General features: G+C 35.0%; 1 protein-coding gene across 8 annotated transcripts in view; it reads right to left on the bottom strand.

The window, feature by feature from the left end:
- The window catches only part of LOC143230438 (cyclin N-terminal domain-containing protein 1-like), a 123,919-nt gene that overhangs the window by 60,853 nt on the left and 38,095 nt on the right, over window positions 1-24,971 (bottom strand). For all 8 annotated transcript variants that reach the window (XR_013016441.1, XM_076463988.1, XM_076463982.1 and 5 more), the window contains one exon: window positions 20,644-20,747. Coding sequence is in view for 7 of the 8 variants with exons in the window: in XM_076463988.1 (XP_076320103.1) it covers window positions 20,644-20,747 (104 nt within the window). In the remaining variant the exon portion in view is untranslated. The remainder of the gene's footprint in view (window positions 1-20,643; window positions 20,748-24,971) is intronic.

Here is a 24,971-nt window from a genome sequence, read left to right as displayed (position 1 = left end):
TGCACATTGTCTAAGATGACATTGGATCCAAATGATTCCCTTTTTGAGCTTAATATGAACCTATTGTGGTATATAAGCATTATCGTGTATTTTTTACAATTTTATTTTAATAAAATATTTTTGAAATTAATCAGTTATTCTGTGTATGGGCAGTTTCCACATAATATATGGTGAAGAAAGTTATTAAATTGCCTTGTTATAGTTGCCTTTGCTCTTTGTTGTTATTCTATTGAAGTAAACCTGGTCTGTCTGTATGTGTGTGGGTGGGGATATGGCTGTAATGCAGTATGTTGTGCAAAGATGTCAACAGCAGCATCTTATGATGGTAGGTCATGTAATGATTGAATATGAATAACCAGTCACGTAGTATCATCAGTTCCCCTGTTTAAGTCTGACATTACATTTAAAATAAGTAACATTACAGTTTCAAGAAAAAAAAAGACTGACATCAAGCAAAAGTAATGTGCGGCATCCTAAGCAATTACATATATATACTATGTGTGTTAATGATTTAATACAGATTATTGGTTACTCTTTTAATTGTTCCCACTCTCTTCATTTTGTTTTCATGAATTTGGCTAAATTAAGAGAAATTCACAACTATTCTGTAATAGATATCTTACTGAATCTCATATAATTCAATGTACCACTTGCTCCAAGAAAAAATCAGTTCAATCTGAATATCAATACAGAATACCTTCTTCTTTAGCTTTTCCCTTTAGCAAGGGTCACTGTCCTCCTCCAATAATTTTTATTAAAGATCAGGCCTTTTTAGTGTTTAGTTTCAACAAGGTGGAATGTAAGGTCAAATCTACTTTTCTTAATTTCCAGCTTTTAGAAGGTTCTTTATTTTTCATTTCTATGAAACACCCTATTTGATATATATATACACACACACACACACACACACTATCACAGTCTTGACTCTTTAATTGCTAAACACCACTAAATGACAGTAAAAAGAAAAAGAAATAGTTTGAGATAAGCTACACAGGAAAACCTTGCCGAATATAGAACACACTGAATAAAAAAATCTATAGAATGGCCTTCTACTGTAAAAATAACCTAAAACAAATGTACAACAACAAGATAAAAAAGTACAGCAACAGTGGTGTTTAGCGATTAAAGAGTCAAGACTGTGATTGGACAAATAGGGTGTTCTTTATTTTTCATTTCTAAGTTTCACAAATACATCATTTATTATTATCTTGATATCGTCAATAAAGGCATCACTAGGTATAGAATGAAATGTCTGGTAGCAGAGTTTATGCATATGTTCAAACAAAAAACCAGGAGTAACCTTGACATTCATCTAGAGACAATGGGGTAAGAAACTTACTTCAAACTTATTTACTTCTCCATATACAGAGACAATATTGTAGCCTGCACCTACCTCTTTCATACTCTGTCCTTTTCTCTGTTTTACTGTCTCTTTATTTGTCAGGAGCATCCCTTCTTTATACTCAATTACTTTGATCACTGCAATGCCTTTGCCATTTCCCTTTGCTTTACAATTCTGTATACCTCCTTCTCCCCCTTCTGGCATCTCTATGTTTTCATATCAATTTTTAATCGTCTCGTTCCTTGCCACTACTACTGTTCTCTTTGCTTCATTTATTTTTACCTTTTGTGTGTGCATCCTGCTAGTACAGTAGTATGTCTACGGATTTATAATGCCAAAATCAGGGGTTCAATTATTCCTATTGGTTGGCTCAGCAGATAGCCCCGGTGTGGCTTTGCTATAAGAAAAACACACACTTTTTGGGTGTCATTCTTGAACAGAAATCCTTCTTTATCTATTATTCTTTGAAGACTTCCTTATTCTTCTTGTTAGTCTGCTTTATTTCTTTGCTCCACCACTATGCTTCCTTCTGTTTGGGTCCTCACCATTTTGTTTTACTGTAAGTGTTCTCTGCTTCTTGAATAGGCATTCCTTCAGTACTATTCAGTAACTCTACATTTACAGCAATTTTTTGAATCTCATTGAACCTTCATTTTACAGCCTCTGTATTTCTCTTGTTTTTGTCCTTCAAGCTTTCACATCTTAATCTTTTCAATTCCTTTCTTCTTGTTCCTCTTATTTTCCATCTCCATTATCAAAATTCTGTGTTGATGTGCCACTGCTACTCTAGGTATCATGACATCCAACATTTTTTTTGTCTCACCTTTGAACTAAGATGTAGTTATTCTGGTTGCTGTTGTATGTTATGGAGTTCTCTTCAATCTCTTTCAGTCATGGAGGCATTACAATGTTTTGGTCAATCCAATTATTCACTGGGAAAAGAGTAGCCCAAGAGTTTATGGTGGGTGGTGTTGACTGACTATGTTTCCTCCAGTATATCAATGCTAAATTAGGAATAACTAATTTAGATATCCCTTGAGTAGTCTTCAGCAAGTTTCAAACCTGATGTTAAAAAGGAACAAATCTATATTATTTGTCATTCCTGGCAATCCCTCACCTTCTACATTTCTTATTCCATAGTCTACCCCTCAATGTGTCCCTTCACACTCATCCAATTTTTCTCCTACACCTGTATTCAGTCTGCTCTCACTATTTGGTATCTGTATAAGTACACCTCTAATTTCTCTTCAAAATTATATTTTGTTCTCTCTCAAATTATCCTCTCTGCAGAACTTAACCAGATACTATGTTCAGTACCCCCTTCTTAAATTGTCACTCTTACACTCATTAATTGGTCCAATGTATTCTCTACCTTACAAAATATGGAACATCCTGTTTGACTGCTTTGACTTGTTTTTAATTTCTGGGCTTGAGCAAACAGTGTATGAATCTGTTAAAACAATTAAATAATTCTAACTCTATTCCTTCTTTTTGACACTCTTTAGTAGAACAGCTTGTAGTCTGCACCTATCTTTTTTGCATTCTGTCCTTTTAATTACAATTTTTACTCTTATTTGTTATAGTGGCATCTGCAAGTTCTATACCTCTTAGAGTCATTCTACCAACATTCCATTTTATTATCCTTGCTTCTAAAACATAGTTACCAACCACTGACACAAAAAGCTTTTTTTGGGCATTGGTTTTTCCTATCTTAGCATTGGTCTTGCATGTTTCAGTATTTTATACCCCATTTAAATGCCCTTCACAATCTAATTTGCATGCCAATACAACCTCTATCCTGGCACTGCATACAAGTACCTCAACTCAGATAATATAATCTCTTTTTCTTGACAAATGGTTGGTCATGCTTTTCTCTGATGAAGTGCTGCACCTAGTTCTCTTGTTGATCATGATTTTTATGTTGTCTTGTGGATTTTTATGTAATTAAAATTTCCTTATTAAAATGAACAAGCAAATGTGATAGTTGCAGGAATGAATTACTGTTATTATCCTTTGTTATTTAGCAACTCTTTACAGTTGTGGGTGGTTATTCTCAGTAGAGGATTTGGATCCATTGCGAGATAGAGACATACTTTCAGTCTGGTGTGTTTTCTCCTGGAACTTCTGAAGTTACTTTTTGTTGATTCTGATTATTCTCAGGAGAATTTTACTTCAGTTTGTTTTTTTCTGTACTATGTTAACTTCTCATGAGTCCAATTTGGATCAAATTCCTCTTCTTAAATTAATCCCTTAGATTTGTGAGATTTAGGGGCTTTCATCTGTACCCTTTTTGAGTCCTTTGTTGTTGGTGAAAATGGTACAGAGTGAGTATTTAGTTTTTCTCATTCATCTGATGTTCCTGTTTCATGCTAAAAGATTAACTGCTTTATTATGTGACATGATTTATCTGTTTCATGTTTTGGCTTTCTACCTACTGAATATATATTTTGATTCTTCAGACTGAAAACGTTTATTATCTCTCTCTTTAGACACATGTGGTTCCTGGATGGTTTATGTGATTACTCTGAACCAGTCACCTTTCTTTGCATTTGTCTGATCCTCATTTTCAAGGATATATCATCTTTTCCTTAATGGGTGGTGCTGTTGCAGGTAACATAGGTCACAGCTGTTAGAATGTTTATAGGACGTTTTATCTATCCCCTTATTTCTTGCTATACCCTAATAGGTCCTTTCTTTCTAAGTCTCCAGTAACCAGGGAAGACATACATCCTACTCTGCAATTCTTTTATGCCATCTATTTCTCACCTCTGCAATTGGTTGTATGCTGATCATTTATTTTGTCCTGTCCAGCCCAAAGGTGTTATGTGGCTCACTCTACCTCCTTTTGTGGCACTAGTCTCAACTCTGTATTTGTTGGGATCCTTTGGTTACCTAGGTTTTCCCAACTCCTTAGGGTTGATTTGCAAATTCTGAACTTTACAGATGAGGAATCTTTCAAGTTACATATCATGAGATACATCACATTTGTCTTCAGATGCCCACTTCATCCATCTACTGGGGAAACATTTTTTGTGCTAGTATTTGGACTTCTCCCAATACCTTTATTTTCCACTTTATACATGATCTGTCTGGCAATTTCTTCTGGGGGTTTTACACTAACCTCCATGGCCATTTTATCATCTGCTAGGTTATAATATCAGAATGAGTAAGTACTTTGTCATCATATTATCTCTTTCTTTCCTGGGTTTCTTACCTCTTGCTTTTACAAGATCCCACTTTGTGGCAAATGCTGCCCAGACAGGTGTGCTTTTATCAATTCAATTCTACACTAGAAACCAACCTGACTATTTGCAATAGCCTCTGTAAATATGAGGTATTCCATAAAACCAGCTTTTAAGTGCCTAGATAGTATTAACATATTATTATAGACTGCAACTATCATGAATAAACCAAAAGAGGATTTTGCCTGTCCCTGCTAATCATCAGACTGAATAAACTAGGATCAGTTTGCTTTTAAAAATTTAGGAATCTTGGTTCACTCATTGAACTCTTCCTCAGGGCTCCCCAATGTGCAATACGTCTCAGATTATACTAATAGAGTTAGAAAGTCTTCACCATACTGTTTCCAGTCAGTGGGGAGGTAGAAAGAGGCTTTTATTCCAGTGTTAAAGAGTATGTTCCTCCACTCTTGGAGAAGAGGGTAAAGTTGGGGACTTCTTGACTGGATCCCTGAATTTTTTTCCCAGATGTTGGAGGAAGAAGCACCAGCCTCTGTGGGGGCCTACCTGTAATACCAGTTAAGATTTGATACTACACCATCTGGTTGTGGTGTGCATGGCCCTTCTTGTTTAATTGATGTAAGTTTAATATATTGTTCATGGAAGGAGGTCCACTATATTCTCATAATTTCAAATGCAAAATAGTCCCATCTTGGGTCCTTGGTTAAGCACAGTCTTTTATGACCTCTTCAACATCCAGGATCAAGTGAAATGCTCCTTACTCACTCAACTGAAAATTGAAGAGTAATGTTACTAATCCTAGACTGGATGAGTTTTATTCCCTCAGGTTGAGTAAGGTATACACAATCCTACCAATCCAAGCCTGGGGTGTTGTCTTTCAAACCTCTCCAGGTTTAGGAGAAAGTCCACTTTGACATTGCTTTTCTTGTTGTGATTCTGGTAGTTTGGAATTCTTAATTGCATGGCTACAAGTTGGGATTCAATGATATGTATATCTGTATCTAAAATTGTAGTCCAGTTGTCCTAGCCACCAATGTGAGATATATGGACCCCTTAATTATAACCCCAAGTAGCAAAAGCTTGGTTATCTAGTTGTGGCTGACCTATAGTGGTATAGTGGTAATCACTTGTGCTATTTTGACTCTTGATGCAAAAACTGTGTTCTGGGTGAAGATCATATCTGTTCTGAATGTAGTGTGGTTCCCCCACTTAGGTACACTATCTAGGAACATTCCTGATCTATGCAGATGCTTTTTTGTATGGATAATGCTCTCACTAGTCCCTCCACCTTCTGAATATTAGATACTAGTTATAATATGATGGACGGTATGTTCTGGAAGTTAATCTTTCCTAAATTGAAAGTGTATTTCCAAAAATACTTACCTATGCTTACATCCTCCCTTCTCCCAATAAGAGTTGGTATTAGTGACTGAATAGAAAACACCCAAATACTAAATAAAGAAACAAACATAAACAAATGCAAAATTAAAGAAGACTTACTTATACAACAACTCAAGCCCAAATGAAATGAAGGAACACCTTTATACCTATATTAATAAATATAATCAAACATATAAGCACGCCCTCTACGTTCCTACACTCACTTACACAACCCCTTCAAACATGTGGTCAGCTTTCGGTCAGTTACCATTTTCTTTCTTTGTGAACCTGATGATGGCTCAAGAAGGTCAAAATGTTGTTTGCTCCTCTACATAAAAATTTTCTCAACCCAAACCAGTTGTTTTTGCAGATATATATTTCTCTTCAAGTGGGTTTTCTCGTCATCACTCTTAATGTAAATCACTTTTATGTATCAGCCCTCAAATATAGTCTCCTATCATGCTTTCGTTATACGCTCCTTGGTAGCGGCATTCAAAGTCCAGTATATTCTCCTTGAATTTATCAAGATGAGCATCAAGGAAACAGACTTTTAGGGACATCCTGCAGCCCATTTTGCAGTAGTTCTTCACCAGAGCCTCAACCAGTTTCACATAATTTTGGCCTTCTGATTGCTCAAAAAGCCCCAAACCACTGCAACAAAGCTGTCCCAACATTTTCCCCTTCCTACTGTGTTTCTAGGGGGATTCTGTGCACTCTAGTATCTTCTTTATTTGTGGTCCAACAAAGACACCAGCTTTGACCTTTGCCTCAGACAATGGCCCAGCATGGCTAGGTGGGTTAAGGTGTTTGACTCATATTCTGAGGATTGCAGATTCAAATCCCAATCACACCAAAGATGCTTGCCCTTTCAGCCGTGAGGGCATTATAATGTGACGATCAATCCTACTATTCGTTAGTAAAAGAGTAGCCCAAGAGTTGGCAGTGGGTGGTGATGACTAGCTGCCTTCCCTCTAGTCTTACACTGCTAAATTAGGGTCGGCTAGCACAGATAGCCCTTGAGTAGCTTTGTGCGAAATAAAACAAACAAACTCATTACTTTCAAGATATTTTCCTACATACTGAAAAAGAAGACTTCTTCATTTGAAGTGTGAAGTATGCTTCCTTTAAGTTTTAATTGATATATATACTGTAGTTACAGTATATATATACTTAACAAAAAATTTTGCTGAAAGGTCTTAAGTTTCTTTGTTTAGCTGTATTCTGTCACCATTTATTTAATGATGTCTGAAAAGAAAAATATATTGCAATTAACACCTCATAGATGGAACCATACTGTAATATGGTTAGCGAGGTATAGTCTGTGTGATGAAATTATGCACACAAGTTTATCAATGTAATTTTTATGAGTCAGAGCAGTCTATTTGAAGGTATTAGAGCATTTGACAAAGTATAATGAGGATGTATGTTTTTCTAAATACACATATATAAATACATACCACATCTATCAACTCTTATACATTTTGAACACAAATCATACTCTCATGTGTAGCTACTAAAATCTCATAATAATCGTTGTGTTTAATTCTTTTTTATCATATGATACTAAACATGTACTTCTCTTTGCAAAACTTTTAGAATGGCCATGGTCTTTTAGCTAAAATGTACACAACATGTAGCAAGAATCAAGTATCACTCTAAAATAGATAGTTGCTGCGCATGTGTAACACGAGTAATTGATTCTTTGTTTGCCTCATAACCAATTAGATAAGTTCTCAAATACAATCAAAGATGCACCATTTGTTGTTAATCAATTAAAGACATGAAATGAAAGTGGATTGGTATCTTACAGTGCACCAACTATAAAACAACTCAAGCTGACAAAATATAAAAGTACTACAAAGTGTAATACTAAGTTCAATCCACAGTGGACAAAGAACTACCCATGCACTGTACCTGGATCATCCAGTAATAATTGTTTTCAATGCACAGTTGTTGGATATACAATCTGTTTGGTGTGAGTGTTAATATTTAGTTTATTTAGTAATTCAATGTTTAGTGATTATTTAGTTTTCACAACAGGTATTTAAAGTTTATCATTTTAAAGGTGCTAGTTATAACAAATTTTGTTACATAACTCAGTAAGTCATACTTAGTGTACATAGTTCAGATGCTGTAACACTGTTGAAGTCATTTTTTTCTAAACCTCTAAAATTTTCTCACTGTATGAGTAATGTTACCTCATAAGACGTTGTAGTTTGTAAAACGTTTGAGGCCTCAGTTAGGCTATATATATAAGATAGTGCAAGTTAAGAAAAGTTCAGCAAAGTGAAGTTAAGATAGATAAAAAGTTAAAAGACATGAAATTAGCTGGCATATGGGTGGTTTGCTTTAGTAGGTGATATCTTAAAGTAAGTTTCACAGTTTAACACAGATAAGTAAAATAATCTGTCTTGTCAAAATATCTTCCAAGGTAGATAAACTCACCTGTGTGGACTTTAATGAAAAGGAGACAATTATTTAAAGTTCTCTATACAATTGTCATAACCAGTGAGGTCAAGTAAGTGAATTTATTGCAGATTATGTAGTGAGAGACATAATTTGTTTTGTTAACTTGAGTTCTAACCTGACTGAACCAGCCTCTGTGGATCTTTGAAAAGAAAATCACTTATAAAGTTTTAGATACAACTGTGATATTTTATAGTGTAAAGAATTTTTGTACATACATCTGAATTGTTTTAAATATATTATTTTAAAAGAAGTGGATTGTGTGCTGTCAGTTTATTATTTGAATCTATCTCTGACAAGTCACAGTCACCTACTATAAAATAATCTGACCATTACCTACACATAAACCTGACCTTTGGCAAGACAGCTAAGATTGTAGACTGGTAGAAAAAGATGTTAATGACAGTGGAAAACGAGTAGGCCTATATAAACACAATGGTAGTAAAGGCAGAAATAAAAGAGATTACAATAATGCTATATAACCATCTCAACAGATTTTAATTAGTGGATTGAAAGAGGTAAGCATCTTGAATTAAAAGATGGTTAATACAAGAGCTTGTTAAATAACAATGAGAACTAGAGAGAAAATAGCAGCAACAAAAAAGAGGAGAAAGACTAAAAGAATATGAAAGAAAGAAAAGACTGAAAACAGAGTGAGAAAAATAAGAACACAAAGAGAGAAACAAGAAAAAGGAGAATTGGTTGGAATTAAGCACAAAGCTACACATTGAGCTTTCTGTGCACTGCCCACCTTGGATATTGAAAAAACCAGTTTCCAACACTGTAAGTTTACAGCCATACTGCTATGCCACTAAGAAGCAAAAAGGAGACATGTAAATAATAAAGAGAGAGAGAATAAGAGCACAAACTGTGAAAGAAGAAAAGGAGAGAGACAGATAGAGGGCAGACTGAAACTAGAGAGAATAAAAGCACAAATTGAGATACCAAGCACACCAAAAAGAAGAATGACTCTTATAATGGCAATGAGGTCAGCACTAGCCAACCCAATCTGCCAAAATTTAATAAAGAGAAAGATGACATGGATGCTTTCTTGGAGAGATATGAAAGATTTACCCATAATTACATCATCAAAACTGGGACAAAGGTAACTGGACAGTCTCTCACTCTATTTCTCACAGAAAAGGCCTAGAAGTATATGCAGGCATAAAAACAGAAAATGCCATTAAGTATGACATTAAAATGGGCCTTGCTGAAATAATATGAGCTTACAAAAGAAGATTTTTGTTGGAAATTCAGATAAGTCAAATCTGACACTGGAGAAACTGTATTTCAGTTTGTGACGTGTATATTATCATACTTCACAAGACAGATTGATATGGCCATGTGTGAAAATAGTTTTAAAAAACTGGCAGAACTACTAATATGAGAACAGTTCATGAGCACATGCTAAACTGTCATGTCACTGTTCCTAAATGAGAGAACACCAAAATATGTAGGCATGATGATCAAGCTGGCAGAACAGCATATGGAAGGCCACTGGAGGGAGAATAATTAGTAAGTCCAAGAATATCCAATTAAAGTTGAAACCAATGGCAGCTGACTAGGAGCCAAAGTTTACCAAAGGTGAGAGGAGATGAACATACAAATGGGAGAAGAGATGGTATATTTGTTATAAAATAAGGTACACTGCAAAAGAGTGCAAGTTCACTACCACCAACCAACAGCAGAAATCTCAACATAAAACAGCTGAAACTACTTACAAAGCATCACCATGGATGATGCTGCCAGAAGAAACAAAATACAAAAAACATGTCAGATTCATCACAAGAAGGAAGTACCATTTCCATGATTGATTAGCATATAACAAATGGTTAGATTAATTTAGCAAATGAGTCAAAAGTATTAGTAATGAATGGAGTGTATTTCAAATACTAAGGGATGCTAACAAATCACAACATGCAAATAAGCAGAGGCTATGTAGGAAACATGTAAATGAAAGTCTTATAAAACACTGGGTATAGCAGTGCAGCAGTAAAAACCAGCCTAGTATCTGATGACTAGATGGCAGGCAAGATAAGCCAGTGTGTGCTAATTTATGAGACAGTGTGAAAGTTTCACATAGCAAAAACAAAGGTACTCCATGCTATGTAGCAAACTTTGATATTATGTGTATGAAGCCACCAATATACGACTTTAAGTGACTGGAATCATACCAGATAATGGAAATTTGGAGAAACCAGACAAAAAGGAAATGGATCAAGCATCTGCAGTCACTACAAGAGCTAAAGGAAAGAAGAGCAAGCCAGATATCAAGTCTATAGGACATATGTCTATAGGAGTGAAAGAAAGTTCAGAAGAGAGATCCTTATCTGTAGAAACTTTACGACAGCACTTGAGAGAAAGTCAAGCACAATACAAAATGAAAAAAAAAAAGACAAAACAGAAGACTGGGAAAGAGTATTAAACTATACCTATTAAAACAGTTCTACTGGTGAAGCTAAGCACATTAAAGGCATTAAGGAGTAATTATGTAATAAGAAGGTCAAGAATTTGTATTTCAAGAATTCTGGACAAATATAACGTTAATGTAAACATTTTCCTACACTCAAAATGTATTTCCAACAGATACTTCTTCTCACCATTAACCTTGCTAATCTAACCTATTCTTGTGTATTCATGTAAATGATAATGTAATAACCTTCCATCAATAGAAGTGTAACACAACTCTTATCATCAGTAGCACCATCTCTTCTGTGCAGTACATATCACTCCAAAATTGGGTAGTGTATGCAAAACCTACACTAAAAGTGTAGAGGTTGGGTGGGAAATGTGAGAGGTAAGTATCGGAAATAGATTTTCAGTGTAGGAAATTGTTATTTTCTGATATAATATTTTATTTCTTCACACAAATAGCTAAATTCCACACTGAGTTAGTGAAACATCTAGTTAAATGATGATCCCTCTTTAGAAAGCACCCAAAATAAGACTGGAGTGAGCAAAGAAACAGAAAGCTTACTCTACTGGGAGACTGCATTACCTCTGAGCCAGGAATACTCTTTGTCCATGTAAAAACTGTGTCATTATAAGGGCAGTAACAACGGAAGAACCACCCCTGCTTAATCATGTAAGCACATCAAACCCAACAATCACCATATCCACTATGAACAAACATCCATGAGAATGTAGGAAATTGAATAGCAAAGCAGGAGTGCATCTCCAGTCCATTACCAAGTATAACTGGGAATATATCATCCAGTCCATGAGAGGAGGAGAGTATCTGGTCACACAATATTCACTGGGAACCAACATTCAGATGAAGGTTGGAAGGAGAATGCATTATCCAGAAAGGGTAACTGTCTGTTGACAGAATGCACCATCCAACACCTGATGGCATCTGGAACTGTAAATGGTAAAGACAATGGAGGGCTACACTGGGGTTTTAATCTAGGGAAGAAGCACAATAAAGATAAAGAAATGAAAAGGAAAGTACCATGAATGGGAAATCAAAGCATGGCTGATAAGACACTGGAATAGCCTGAAATTGAGGAGACAGAGTGACTTCTACCAAGAAGTCAGTTAAGAAATGAAAAAACAAGGATGGAATATACTACAAAAAGCCAGCCTACCAAGCCAAGAATTAGACAAAAGCCACACATGAAGAGAGAGTGTGGGAATGGAAGAGTGATGCATATGAGACTAAACTGATTTAAAAGTGTGGTGGGAAGAGGAGGTGGCACAACTTGCAAGTACAGATCTGTCTAATCCTGACTGAGAGCACCTACCATCCCAGCCAAAGAATGTGAAATTGAAACTCTTCTTTTTCTTTATGAGGGAGCTGGATCTCAAGATGTGTGGCATAGCAATCAACATCTAAAACCCCACTGGAAACAGAGCCATTGAAACAGCAGTGGATGCAGCAACCACTCCATAAAAAGACTACTGTCAGGACAAGGTAAGTAACTTGTGACTACAAACAGGATATTCAGAAAATAAAAATCCATCCAAAGAATGTGATGGCCACTAATCCAACAGATGGGGTCCAGTGTCGGAAAACAGAGATATCTTGACCACAGTTCAGCTGATGGAATTTCATCACCATCACAACTTGTCATGAAGAACTAGAATCCAATGAATTGTAAGGAGCACTCAAACAGGTGATATAGAAACAGGATTCAGACAGAGTCAACCATTCCATGACCTTCTGAACATCCAGGTAGGCACCCCAACCAGAATGAGAGGTGATATTCTGGATAAGAAAGTAAAACAGGCACATCTACAGTGTTTGCTCAAGCCAATTGTCAGACAAAGTTAGTTTGTAAGAAAGGAGGAAAGGTGTATCCAAAGAATCCTGAATGAGACTTCAATGGTCCAATAAAGTCTATTGAATGTAATGTATGTGGGCATGACCAAGAAAGATGAAAGCTTCTAGATAAGCCTACATCCCCAAATGAGATAGGACAGTTGGAAAAGAAGAAAACAGGTTGAGAGCTTGTAGTTCGAAAACCTATCAGGTCATCCCTTAAGTAATCTCCGATTTTAGGTTCAGAAAAGGAGAAAATATTTCAAATGCTTTTAATGTTATTTAATCAAAAATGAATGTTTCATAATTGTCAATTACTTCTTGCCAATGATTCACAACCTATGAATGCCACTTATATAAAATTCTTGAAATTTGTAGAAAAAAAATGTAGAGAGGGTTAGTTTTGACATCTTCATGTTTCAAGCTCTTTTCCATCAAGATAGTTTCTCAAACTTTGGAATAGATGATAATCAGATGTGGCAAGGTCTGGAGAATAAGGAGGATGTGGAAGTTTCTCCCAGCCTAGCTCTTCAATCTTTGCTGTATGGGGCCATGCATTATCCTGGTATAACACAACACCTTTATGACTGATCAAAGCTGGCCTCTTTTCTTTTAGTTCAACATTCAAAAGCTCTAACTGTTGACAACAGGAGTATGATGCAATCGTTACACTGAGTGGCAACAACTTAAAGTGGATCATACCAACAGTATCCCACCAAACGCTTAACAACACTTTCCTAGGGTGGAGGTCCATTCCAAGATGTAATTTAGCCAGTTTACCTGCACTGAGCCATTGTCTGCAGCACTTAACATTTTTATAAAATATCCATTTTTCATCTCCAGTCAATAACCTGTTAAAAAAAAGTGAGTTGTGTTCACAAGAGTGCAGAGAAATGTAAAAGTTCACTCTTGCTCTAAAATTGGCTTCTGTCAAATCATGAAGTTACCTTTTTCTAAGTTTTGACACCTTTTCAACCTGTTGCAGATCACAATGAACTGTTAGATAGGTTGAATTAAGTTTCTGTGCTCGTTCTTCAACTCTCACAGCACAATCTTCATCAAGTGCAGCCAGCAGCAAGTCATCATTAAACTCAGCAGGACCACCTGAGCGTGATGCAACACTTAAGCTGTAGTCAGCTTATTTGAACTTCTGAAACCATCTTTGATATTTTCTTTCATTGAGAGACTTCACACCATAAACACCTTGAATGTTTCATGTAGTTTCTGCTGCACTATTGCCTTTTTTAAACTCATGAAGCATTATATGCCTAATGTGCTCCTTAGACATATCCATCTTTATAAGGGTTTATTTGATTAATGATCTGAAAAAGTGGAGTTTGGCTAGTTTTTTTATTTGTCTGAACATTTTTATACACATCCTACTACATATTTTGGTCATTAAAGTCTTCTGCAAAGACAGAAATGATGATGCACTTTCTGTATTAACTTTTTGGACATTACTTATGGGATGACCTGATACAAACAAAGGTGAGAAAGTTGTGCCCAAATGATGAGGAAATGGAACAATGCACATGAAAAATGAGGTATTGCATGGAGGTGAGTAAATACTTCTCCACCCCAACCAATGAGCCAACTCAAGCAACTCTTTCTAAGGGAAACTGAGTATGAAGGGTAGAATTAACCTGTGAAGAAGGTAGAAGTATATAACAGTGAAAATGAAGATCCCTGGAAAAAAAAGGACAAAATGCGCTGGTCACCTAACAAAAACATACAGAACCAAGGTGTGCCCAAAGAGAAGAATACAAAACGAAAAAAAAACCTCTGATATGCAAACTTAAGATAAAGTTATGATGATAAGGTAAAATAAGACCACAAACCATCTACCATTGTCTTCCACAGACCATACATGGTATCCCATTGAAGGAACAAGTATGAGTTAAAGGCTAAATGAGTTAGGACCAAATAGTAGTTTAAAGCTAATAGCTGTACGACAGTTGCCAGTTCCCCAGATGTCTTGGGAATGAAAAACAAATGAGAATAAAAACCCACATGAGAGGAATTTCCCCACCTGATGGCATCTTTGGGAAGCAGACCCAGTGCCACCAATGGAAGTAAACTGGATACCATGTACAAAGAAAAGAAACATAATAGTGGGATAATGAAGGAGGAGAATCAAAATGGAAGACCACACCATCTAAGACAAACTGCAAAACCCAAGGGTCCATGGCGTAGGAGCACCAGACAGAAACAAAGTGGAGGTGCTTGGTCCCACAATTCCCAAATATACTTACATAGTCTCAGAGACAGTCAGTATTCCTCAGAAGGGCACAAAGTCCTGACAATGAACTACATGAATACAAGAGGTTGGAACCCCAAAGGAAAAGAAAGAGAGTAAGGTGCAGAAACAGCTTCAGGAGAGTGTTGAGACAAATGAAAAGCCAATGAGGACAGGAAGGTATGCTACCATACCAACAAAACTGGTTACCAAAGCACAGTCTAGCAGAAGATGTGGGGGCTGTGGTATACCAATTTTTGAATGTAGCTGGTCCTAAAAACGCTTCATAAAAACCCCAATATCTGGTAAGAGAGTTGAAGCACTAAATGCCAGCTCATTGTTACAATGAGAAATCAAAGGGTAAAATAAAATATACCTGAATAATTAAATTGAAAACAAAAACAAAAATGGAGAAAGAGACTTGGGCACCTCATTTGAAATAAATACATCAGTGAGGCGTAGAAAGGTGTAGGAAACAAGCTGTCAAAGTACACATCGTCATGTTCAGACACACCCAAAGGTATCAAACTTTTGAAGAACAAAGCCATTACTTTCTCTGATGTCATTTGTAGCTCTAAATGCAAGTCAAAAATCTAACAGAAAATTTGAAAATTACATAAAAAATACATTTAGAGTAAAATTCAGACCAAGAACGAAAATTTAATGAACTAGTAAAAGAAAAAGAAAAACATGCAATTAATCTATTCGAATACAAAAAAAAAGTGATCTGAAAAAAAGCACAAGCAAAAAAATCTATCAAGAAGTGATTACAGGCTGCACAGAAGAGAGGGTGCTGATGATGATACGAGTTGTGCTGCACTCCTATTGGTGGAAGGTTGTGGCATGATCATTTGCATGATAGCATGCAGATATTTTATGAGAATACACATTGGTAAGAAGGATTATCACAGATAGTTGACAAAAACAATTTGTGCACATAGGGGGCAGTATAAGTCGAGAAAGCTATTTATGAAAAGATATTGTATCATAATTTTTAGATTCTTTTAAAATGATTAAAATTGTTTTATTTAAAAAAAACAAGTCTCTTGTGTGAATATTTTTCCTTTCACATCTATTTTAAAAGTATGATCAAAAGCCACCAAAACACTGCACTTAGGTTCAAAGAATACAAAATCTGTTTTTAAGTGGCAGGGGAAGTATTAACACATTAACAGCTGTGAAATACAGGGTGTTTGGAAAGTCACTGTGCAGCTTTGTAATCAGTGATAACACCATTCATTCAGTCTATTTCAAGCCAGCAATTGATAGTAATTTTAGAAACAAAATAAGAAGGATCCAAGCTTGTATTGATGCCAACGGGGGTCACTTTCAACATTGTTTATAATTGTCATTCATATTTACTTCCTGTATTCTATATTGAAACATGTCTGTTAATAAATATATAAGTGCACAGTGGCTTTCCAAACACCCTGTATATATGTGTGGTCTTACATTTACAAAACCCATTCAAAATTGTTGTATGAAATGAATGAATCAATTACATAAAGAGCGCAATTATTATAAACCTATGAATGAAACAAAGGATTCAATTTTGATTTTAAGACTTTGTGATTACTGTTATGGAAAGTGTTATATAAAAGCTATTCTCATTGATACTTAGGAAAAAAAATTATCAAATTTTGACATTCAAATACTTAGCATACAGTGAAGTTTCACGAATGAATAAAAATAAAGCTATCACATTATGTCTCAGAAAATATACAGGCTGACGGTGTTTTTCAGTAAAATATTTGGTGAAACTTTACCCACTCATAAAATATATCAGTAGTAAATTACATTCACAGAAAGTAGCTTGGATATCATATCAAATGTAAACATGCTGTATCCAGTGTTTTATTTGGTTATGGGGGAATACTTTCAATCAAGCACAGCCTTCTAAGTATTTTTTTTTTCATAGTTTCAGTATAAAGTGTAGTAAAAAATGTATGAAAATGCAAAGCTGTAAATATACTGTAGGGTTAAGATAAAATAACTCCCATGTGGTTAAACTTTGAAAGGTTGTATCTAGAAGAAAGATGATAAAAGCATTAATAGATTCTAATAATACAATTGCATCTGCTAAACCAAGTCAACTCACATACACAAGAATCAGTTTTGTGGTCTTGTCCCCATTCCTTTACAACAGGATGTGAACTCTATTTATGTTCCAGTGAGACAATAGTGGAGAAAATGGTTCTGAGTTAGGTGAAAGCCGCACTGGACATTTTAACTTTAATCCTTTCGGCGAGGTTGGCAACCTCAGTCGACTTGAAGGCTCAGCTCGGCAGGCGACCTTTCTTTATTCCTGTTATTCTTATGTAGTGAATTAAACATATATAGTATTGGGTACAATCACTGAATATTTCAGGAACTTTTGTTGAGTTATTGCTGAGATATCATGCTTTTAGTACTGATACCATAATTAGTTGAATTGTCAAACATATATATTCAGCGCCATGCCAAACATTAAAAGTTGTTATTCAGTACCAAAAGGGTTAATGATAATAGGAAGCAGCACAGCTATTGATATTGACCAAGTGGAAACAAATGAAGTCTGGAGAGTATATTCATGAGTGTTAGAAATACAACTTCCAGAAGAAAATAATTTATAAGCACAAGTGAAGCCTATAGGAATCTCACTTGACAAAGGTGTAGCTTCATTACTCAATCTCTGAAGGCAGGTTTCAGAGAAAAGTATAACTGTGACCAACAGTAATGATCATCTTTCTACTTACAAACCTGGCTGACTTTTTGACTAATCACAGTTTATCTGATCTTGAATTTTAAAATTCACACATCCGTTATTTAAGATCAAATTATGTGCTCTTCTGCCTATCAAGTTCTTCAACTAGTCAGTCAAACATTCATTATCGTGTGTACTAAATACTTCATGCCTTTCTAGGTTTCATAATGAAAAGTCAATATAATGAATGTCAATATGCTCAAGATTTCTACAACAGAGATGAACTGTACTTTGCTAGTGTTTCTAATACATCTAGATCTGCCAAACTGTTAACCCAATGTAGGCCATAGCTAAATATGCATTGCTTGGTGATGCATCTGACATTAGGGATATTGCATAATCAGTAATCAGTTTATCCCAAGCCTCCCAGTACCACTAATCAAAAGCAACTACTTTCTCATGGATATTGTCACTGACCAATACTATCTCTATGCTGGTCAAACCAAACATAGCCTGCAAATGGCTCAGGAAAAGCTACTAACTGCAACAGTAGTGGAAGTAAGGTAACATTTGGTGCATTGGGAGTTTCTCTTGAGGTGTCCTGTCCAAGAATATCTCATAACTATTAGAGTATGTCACCAAATGTGCAACCACTTCCTGTAAGACCATTCTATCCCAAGAGATTTTCCAAGAATTAGAATAATCATGAATAGTTGCTGAGAGCCAGGAAGGGAACCTCATTATATCTGCAGAAACTTAACTAGCATCACCAACAACAGCAGGGGATACTTTGATGACCCCTGCCATGGTTGGTATAAGGACCACTGTTACCAGTAGCATATCTGAAATTAAAGCTTAATCACCAATCATATCATTACCACCTTTAATAGTGAGGTTCTTGAAAGTAAATTAAGATGCCTCCAGCTCAAAAGTCAGACTAACATCAACCATAGCTTCACAAACTACTACTGAAGTGAAGGGTGAAACCTCCACACCAACATCAGTCAAGCAACTACCAGCCAAGAATCCTACACATTACTTAAATGACAGTTGAAGACTGACCTGCCAACAATTCCATCCAATGCCATCATCATAGCCTGACCATTCTGCAGACTGAAATTGGCAATGCCTTGAGATGGGCACCAAATGGATTAAGGCTTAAATGATGCATAACAGCATAAATGACTGGCGTTGCCAAAGAAATATGCAGCTTTTCAAGCTGGAGAAAAGTACCATTCTTCTCAACCAGGAGTTTAAGATAAATTATCACCTTGAGGATAAATATGAGGTAGAGAAGGGAGGAAAAGTGATATATATATGTGTGTGTGTGTGTGTGTGTGCAAATCATGCATTTTCTACTCTCTTATTTTAATGTTGCATTTAGTCATTATGTTGATTTCAATTTAGCTGTCTTTATTCTTTATCATTTTCTTGAAGTAACACCTGACCTGCACATAAGTGTTTTTTTTTTTCCAAGATCAAAGGTGAAACTATCAGAAGGCAAATGGAGCAATGCCCTTGGCCCATGATCCCTGGTCTAAAAAAAAAGAGACTTGGATCATTTCTCCCAGGACCCCTGAACTGCTTGTTTTGGCACTGGCTGTGATTCTTTATGTTATGTGAGAGTGTCAATAGTAGTTACTACAAAGGTAAGATTAGTGATTCCTCAAAAATTAAACTCATGTTACCTTATTCAATAATATAAAACTAGTTTTTACAAAATAACCTGTACTGACTGAGTTTTAGTGGACTAGCATTTTCTAAAATACAGCCACATTTCAATTACAATACATTACATACAAATACAGATTATCATTATTTACAAAAAAGTTCCTAAATTTATTTTTCTTGAAACATAGAGCAGTAAAAGACGTATAGCAAACATTTTTTTCTTTTAGTTAAGAATTTTTTACTCATTTACTTCTTGGCATAAATTGATAAGCCTTATAAAATTTTGTACATGAAGAATATGAAACAAATTTTTTTTAGGTTTCATATATACATTTTGAAATGTTAAAAATAATAAATTACTATATCAATATCAAAATTGTCCATTACAATGTATCAAGCTTAGTAACTAAGCTATAATGGGGTCTAAAAAATACAAAACTTTGAGCTCATTAATGTCATACCTTAACACTTAGAACCTAGCAAGAAAAGAAAGTTTGCCATGCAAATACTTTGCAGAGGCTGTAAAAAACCATTAGGGGGAAATTGTAAACGTTTGATTGGTTATTCACACATCATTGGGCAAAATAGGTGTACCTAAGCAGGTATTTTCAAAAACTGAATAGGTGGGTGGAATTTACCCTCACTGATTCAATAAATATATTAATATCTCAGAAAATAGAAAAAAAGAGGAGGTTCTTAATTTACATTCTAGCTTATTGGTGTGAGATCACTCCTGTTAACAGATGATGTCTTAACCATTCTATAATGACTTCAACCTGAAATGGCATACTCTTGGAGCCCTACACAAAACTCTCCATTTTGTTTTGGACATGAACATCACACCACTGCATGAACCCTCTCAGAGGAATAGTGTATACAATCTTTCATGGTGCACCAGACATTGTCAGCTCTTGTTCCTGAGTCATCAGTTGCAACGTTGCAAGAATATTAAAGTCATGGGCTTTTGTAACATCAACAAATAGTTTGATATCCAGGAGATAGCTTGTCCCATACTTGACAACTCAAAATTTTCCTCTTGTTTGGAAGTCATTAGGTTGGAAGCACATGCCACTTCTTTGATTATAAAGTCTTTTTAAACTTAAACACAAGATCAGAAGTAAAGGGCAATACACACATTTGCAGAAATTACTATACACTCCTAAGGTTAGCCTTCACACTCTACACTCTTATCAGCTCAAAATTAGGTATCACTTAACATTGTTAACCCTATGTGTACTATCACATAAAACTTTTGAAAAATTCTAAGATATATAATCAACAACAACATAGATGTGATTAAATAACTGTTTCAAAAAGCATTAATGGTAATTACACAAAGGCCTCAACACTTCAGATTTTGTTACAGAATTACAATACATTTAGTGCACTAAATACTCAACTTACTGATCAAAAAGTTCCACAGCTGTAAAAGAAACTTCAATTGGTTCTTGTGACCATTCACACACATTAAAAATTGACTCTACTACTTTTCCACTTGTCCAGTTACACTGCAAAAGAAATATATAAAAAATAAATAAATTACATGGGATTATGCAATTACTAGTAGTATGGACTACAGTTGCACATGGAAATTTATTACTTGAAGTAAATTCCAAATTAAGTCAATGAAACAATTAATCTTAAGTTTTAAACAACTTTTCAGAGTTTTATCTCTTATGGCACCAAATTAAAGATAAAATGTATTATTATTATTAAACAGGCATTTATTTCACTTCATAAATCAATGCAAGTGTTGTATTTGATTTTTCATGCTCGCTTAATTATTCCTAATGTTCTGTCAGGAGTATTTCAAATACTATCTATGGACAATATGGAGTTGTACTTTTATATTTAATAAGTTTTTCTATATGTAAGTTTTTGTTGCTTTTTTACCTGATAATATAAAAACCATTATGCTGATATTACTAGATCTTTTAAACTTAAGTTTTACACCTTAAATTGGTTATTTTCATTCTACCTTTATAACTATCAATACCAGTTAGCTGATACATTTGTGTACTACACATTAAAAAAATCATACAATGGTATATGACTGACATATAAGGTTTAATCTTTGTTAAGCACAAATCTACACAATAAGCTATCTCTGCTGTGCTTATCATGGATATCAAAACCTGAATTTTAGCATTATAAGCCTTCAGAGTTACCACTAAGCCACTGGGGGAGCTGAGATACAATGAAGCAATAAATTGAGATAACATGAAACTGAACCCCTAAAATAATTACCTGAAAAATGATATTGTCTAGATTATGTTTAATTATTTGTAAGTCATTATTTCACATTTATAATTATATAAGAACAAAAACTTATTAATACAACAGATAACCAGTCTATACTTGTTTACATTTTTTCAACTTAAATCGAGATATTTCAATCCAGACTTTTCATCTATGATAAAACTTTTTTTCTAAGTATCTCATCACAATTTCAACCATATGGATACTTTTCTTTGCATTAAAATGATTAAAAAAATTCTGTATCTAGTGCACAACATTAATAATTTGCTTGGTACCATCTAAAATACAAATGATGCTAATAAGCAAAAAATGTTGATCTCAAGTATACACTGCAATCATTTCAGTAGCTTTTAAAGTCATGTTATAAGGGCAAAAAGTAATAAAAGGCTTAATATTTTATTGTCTGTATGATGTGTACAAGGAATCATACAGTACATTATAACAAGTAACAGTACCCACATCACTAGAAATTTTAGACAAATGTTGTAACTTTAAGGTTATATTATGTAAATTTTCAGTTCCACCTATAATTTGTTAAACACATGGTAATTCAAAAACAGTAATATTTTTGGTAAAGAAATAAGTTTCTCTCACTACTTGGAACAAATGCTGAGGAAAAGAGCCAATGCATCTATGGAAACTGAATCCAGGTATGTTACCTTGTCACATATGCTTTATATGATCTTGAAATGAACTTATCAATACTTGATAGTCTCTTTTGCACATATAATTCAGTTATTTTCCACAGTTCCAATGCTTTTAAATTGCTGAATTGTTACCAGAATATCATCACAATTCAATGTCTGTTTATGAATGTTTCAACACTTCTGCATATCTTGGTAAACTGTATTCCTTCATGCAATATGCCAGTCTTCTTGAAGTAGATCCCATATGTATTCTAAAACATTCAAAGCATTTGTAGACGAAGATAGTATTTTTCTTTTACATCTCCCCTTAACAGGTATCTAAGATTTTCCTTTGGGCAGTCAGACACTGATTATCCCCCTTAATCCAAATCCTTAGTTTCTTCTTTTTCTGTTTCTGGTTTTCATTCCTTTAATTACTCAATCTCATCCCTTCTAGTGCACCAGAAAAAAGTCTCTACCCATTTGACTTGGAGCATCAATACAGCCCCTGTACTTACCTCAACCTTCAAAACAGTCCAACAGCCAAATGTGAAGAAAGGTGAGTCCACACCACTGTACCTTTATTGTAAAATACTAACAAAACTGTTTATTAAAGTACAACAAATTACACATACATAAAACACAAAATTCAAAATAGATAGCAACAGACAATACAATGCAAGAACATCAAAACATTATGACTTTACATACTTCATTTCATTACTATTTTTGATACAACATATGAAATCAGGAGTCAGTATCAAGTCTTTATTCCTTATCTGGTACCCTGAATGTTAACAGTTCCCTACAGTAGAAATGTGTTTCTGATAAGCACTTATCTCCTTTCACATAAAGCTACTTCAGTCTTCTTTCAGCCCCTTAAGTATTGCTTAGAAAACTTTAATTTTCAGTGCAGCTATCTATATACCCCACAAGATTTGCATCAAGTTTGAACATATATATAGAATGTGACCACATCCACCAACAGTACTGCACCATCTATAATGGCACAGCCTGCTCTCTCTCACTTTCTAGCTTGATCCTCATTCTTGAAAATTGCAGTATTTAAAATGAATAACATTGAGATTAGGGAAGAAAGGTGAGAAGTGTGTGAGATAAAGTAAGTGCCTATCAGAAATGCATTTTCAGTTATAAAATGATAATTTTTGATATGATCTTCCCTCCTTTCACACAATGCTAGACTTCCACAATGAAAAGTTGGAGGGCCAGTGTAGATACCTTACAGTGAAATCAAGCAGAAAGTGATCACCTAGAAATAACTGGTGTGCTCAGAGACAAAACTGAAACATACACACATATACTACTTTTGGAATAGGTATGTTCTTTGCCCCATAAGAAGGAAAGAAACCTCAAACAGGTAATAAAAAAGGATGTGCACAATATTCCTTTTGAGAGGTGCAATCCATAGTAAAAACCTAGCATGAGTTTGAATCATCCTCTATCACATAAATCAGATCAGAAAACAGCTGGCTCCCTTAGGTGAAAAACTGCTCAATACCTCTATGAACAGAAATGGTCAGTCAAGCAAAAGTCTGTTAAAATGTAACAGTGGAGGAAAACATCAAGCTGTGGCTAGGTATTTACCTAACCTCAATGGACAGATAAGATTCCAGAACCCATCCTTGACATTAAGAGGTTTAGGATCACTTAAATAAAAATGAAATTAGAGCAACACAAACACTATAGCTAGAACACATGGACTGTGTGATATATATACACACATATCCCAACAGTAAGTAAACAAAATATCATATGTTAAGCAACTGCAGTTACAAAGAGAAATTTAGCATTCAGCCAAAACTAGAACCACTGTATGTGCATGAAGTGCAAAAACAAACCTAGTATAACAGGATCATGTCATTGCCTCAACTTAACCATATGAACAGAGCAACAGCTGTAACCAGTATTCAGGGCAAAAACTGTAATGCACCCAACCATAAAGGTAAAGAAGACATATCCTTCATCCACAAGTACAAGGAGGACGTGGTACATTTGCCCAACCATACAAACAGTGGTGATATTACAAGGCAGATGAAGTCCCCAAAATTTAAACATATGATCAGGGAAACAAACCTCCTGCAACCAAAATTAATGAGATTGGACCTCTACTGCACTCAATTATGGTGTACAGGGCTGTCATGGAGGGTACTGCATAGGCTTGTCCTGCTCCAACATACATTTGATCTAAGAATAAGTATCTAGAGGAAAGGAGAGGAGGAAGCCCAGATTTACCCTCTTTTGACTGAGTGGATAAATGTGTAGTCATATTGTAAGGTAAATTTCTATATCACACTTACAAAAAAGCCTCCCTTGTCCATCACCCCAATAACTAGGAGCTGGTAAGTTGTAAGGGCTCCAATGCTTCAACTGAAGACAAAAAGGGGGAAGTAAATGCAGTGGGGAGTCTTGAAGAATGTCACATTTGATAACATACAATGGGTGTCCACAATTCTTTTCTATTTTGAAAGGCAGAATACTCCTGATTTATGCAAACAAAAGGTCAGCAGGGATGGGCAGAAAACTCTTTTTGCTTTACTTATGATAATCCAAGAATGACAGTCCATCATCAAGTTAAGTGTACATATTGACACCTAGAGATAGGTATCTCTATACTTATTATATTCTAGTACATAAGTATATACCACCAGGCATGCCACTAGTGATCTTGTAAAACACCTCATCTCTAGAATGAGTATTATAGCTTTACTGGTATATAGTGCAGGTTTGCATGTAAATATATTTGACTAGATAACACTTGCGACAAAGTAGAATCCTATTAACAGCAGTAAAGAAGGGTCTTTGAAATGAAAATACAAATAAAATGTT

Source organism: Tachypleus tridentatus, chromosome 10, assembly GCF_004210375.1.
Source record: "Tachypleus tridentatus isolate NWPU-2018 chromosome 10, ASM421037v1, whole genome shotgun sequence".
Classification (NCBI taxonomy): Eukaryota; Metazoa; Arthropoda; class Merostomata; order Xiphosura; family Limulidae; genus Tachypleus; species Tachypleus tridentatus.
Note: the sequence above shows the minus strand (reverse complement) of the source record. Positions and strands in the feature narration are given on the sequence as shown.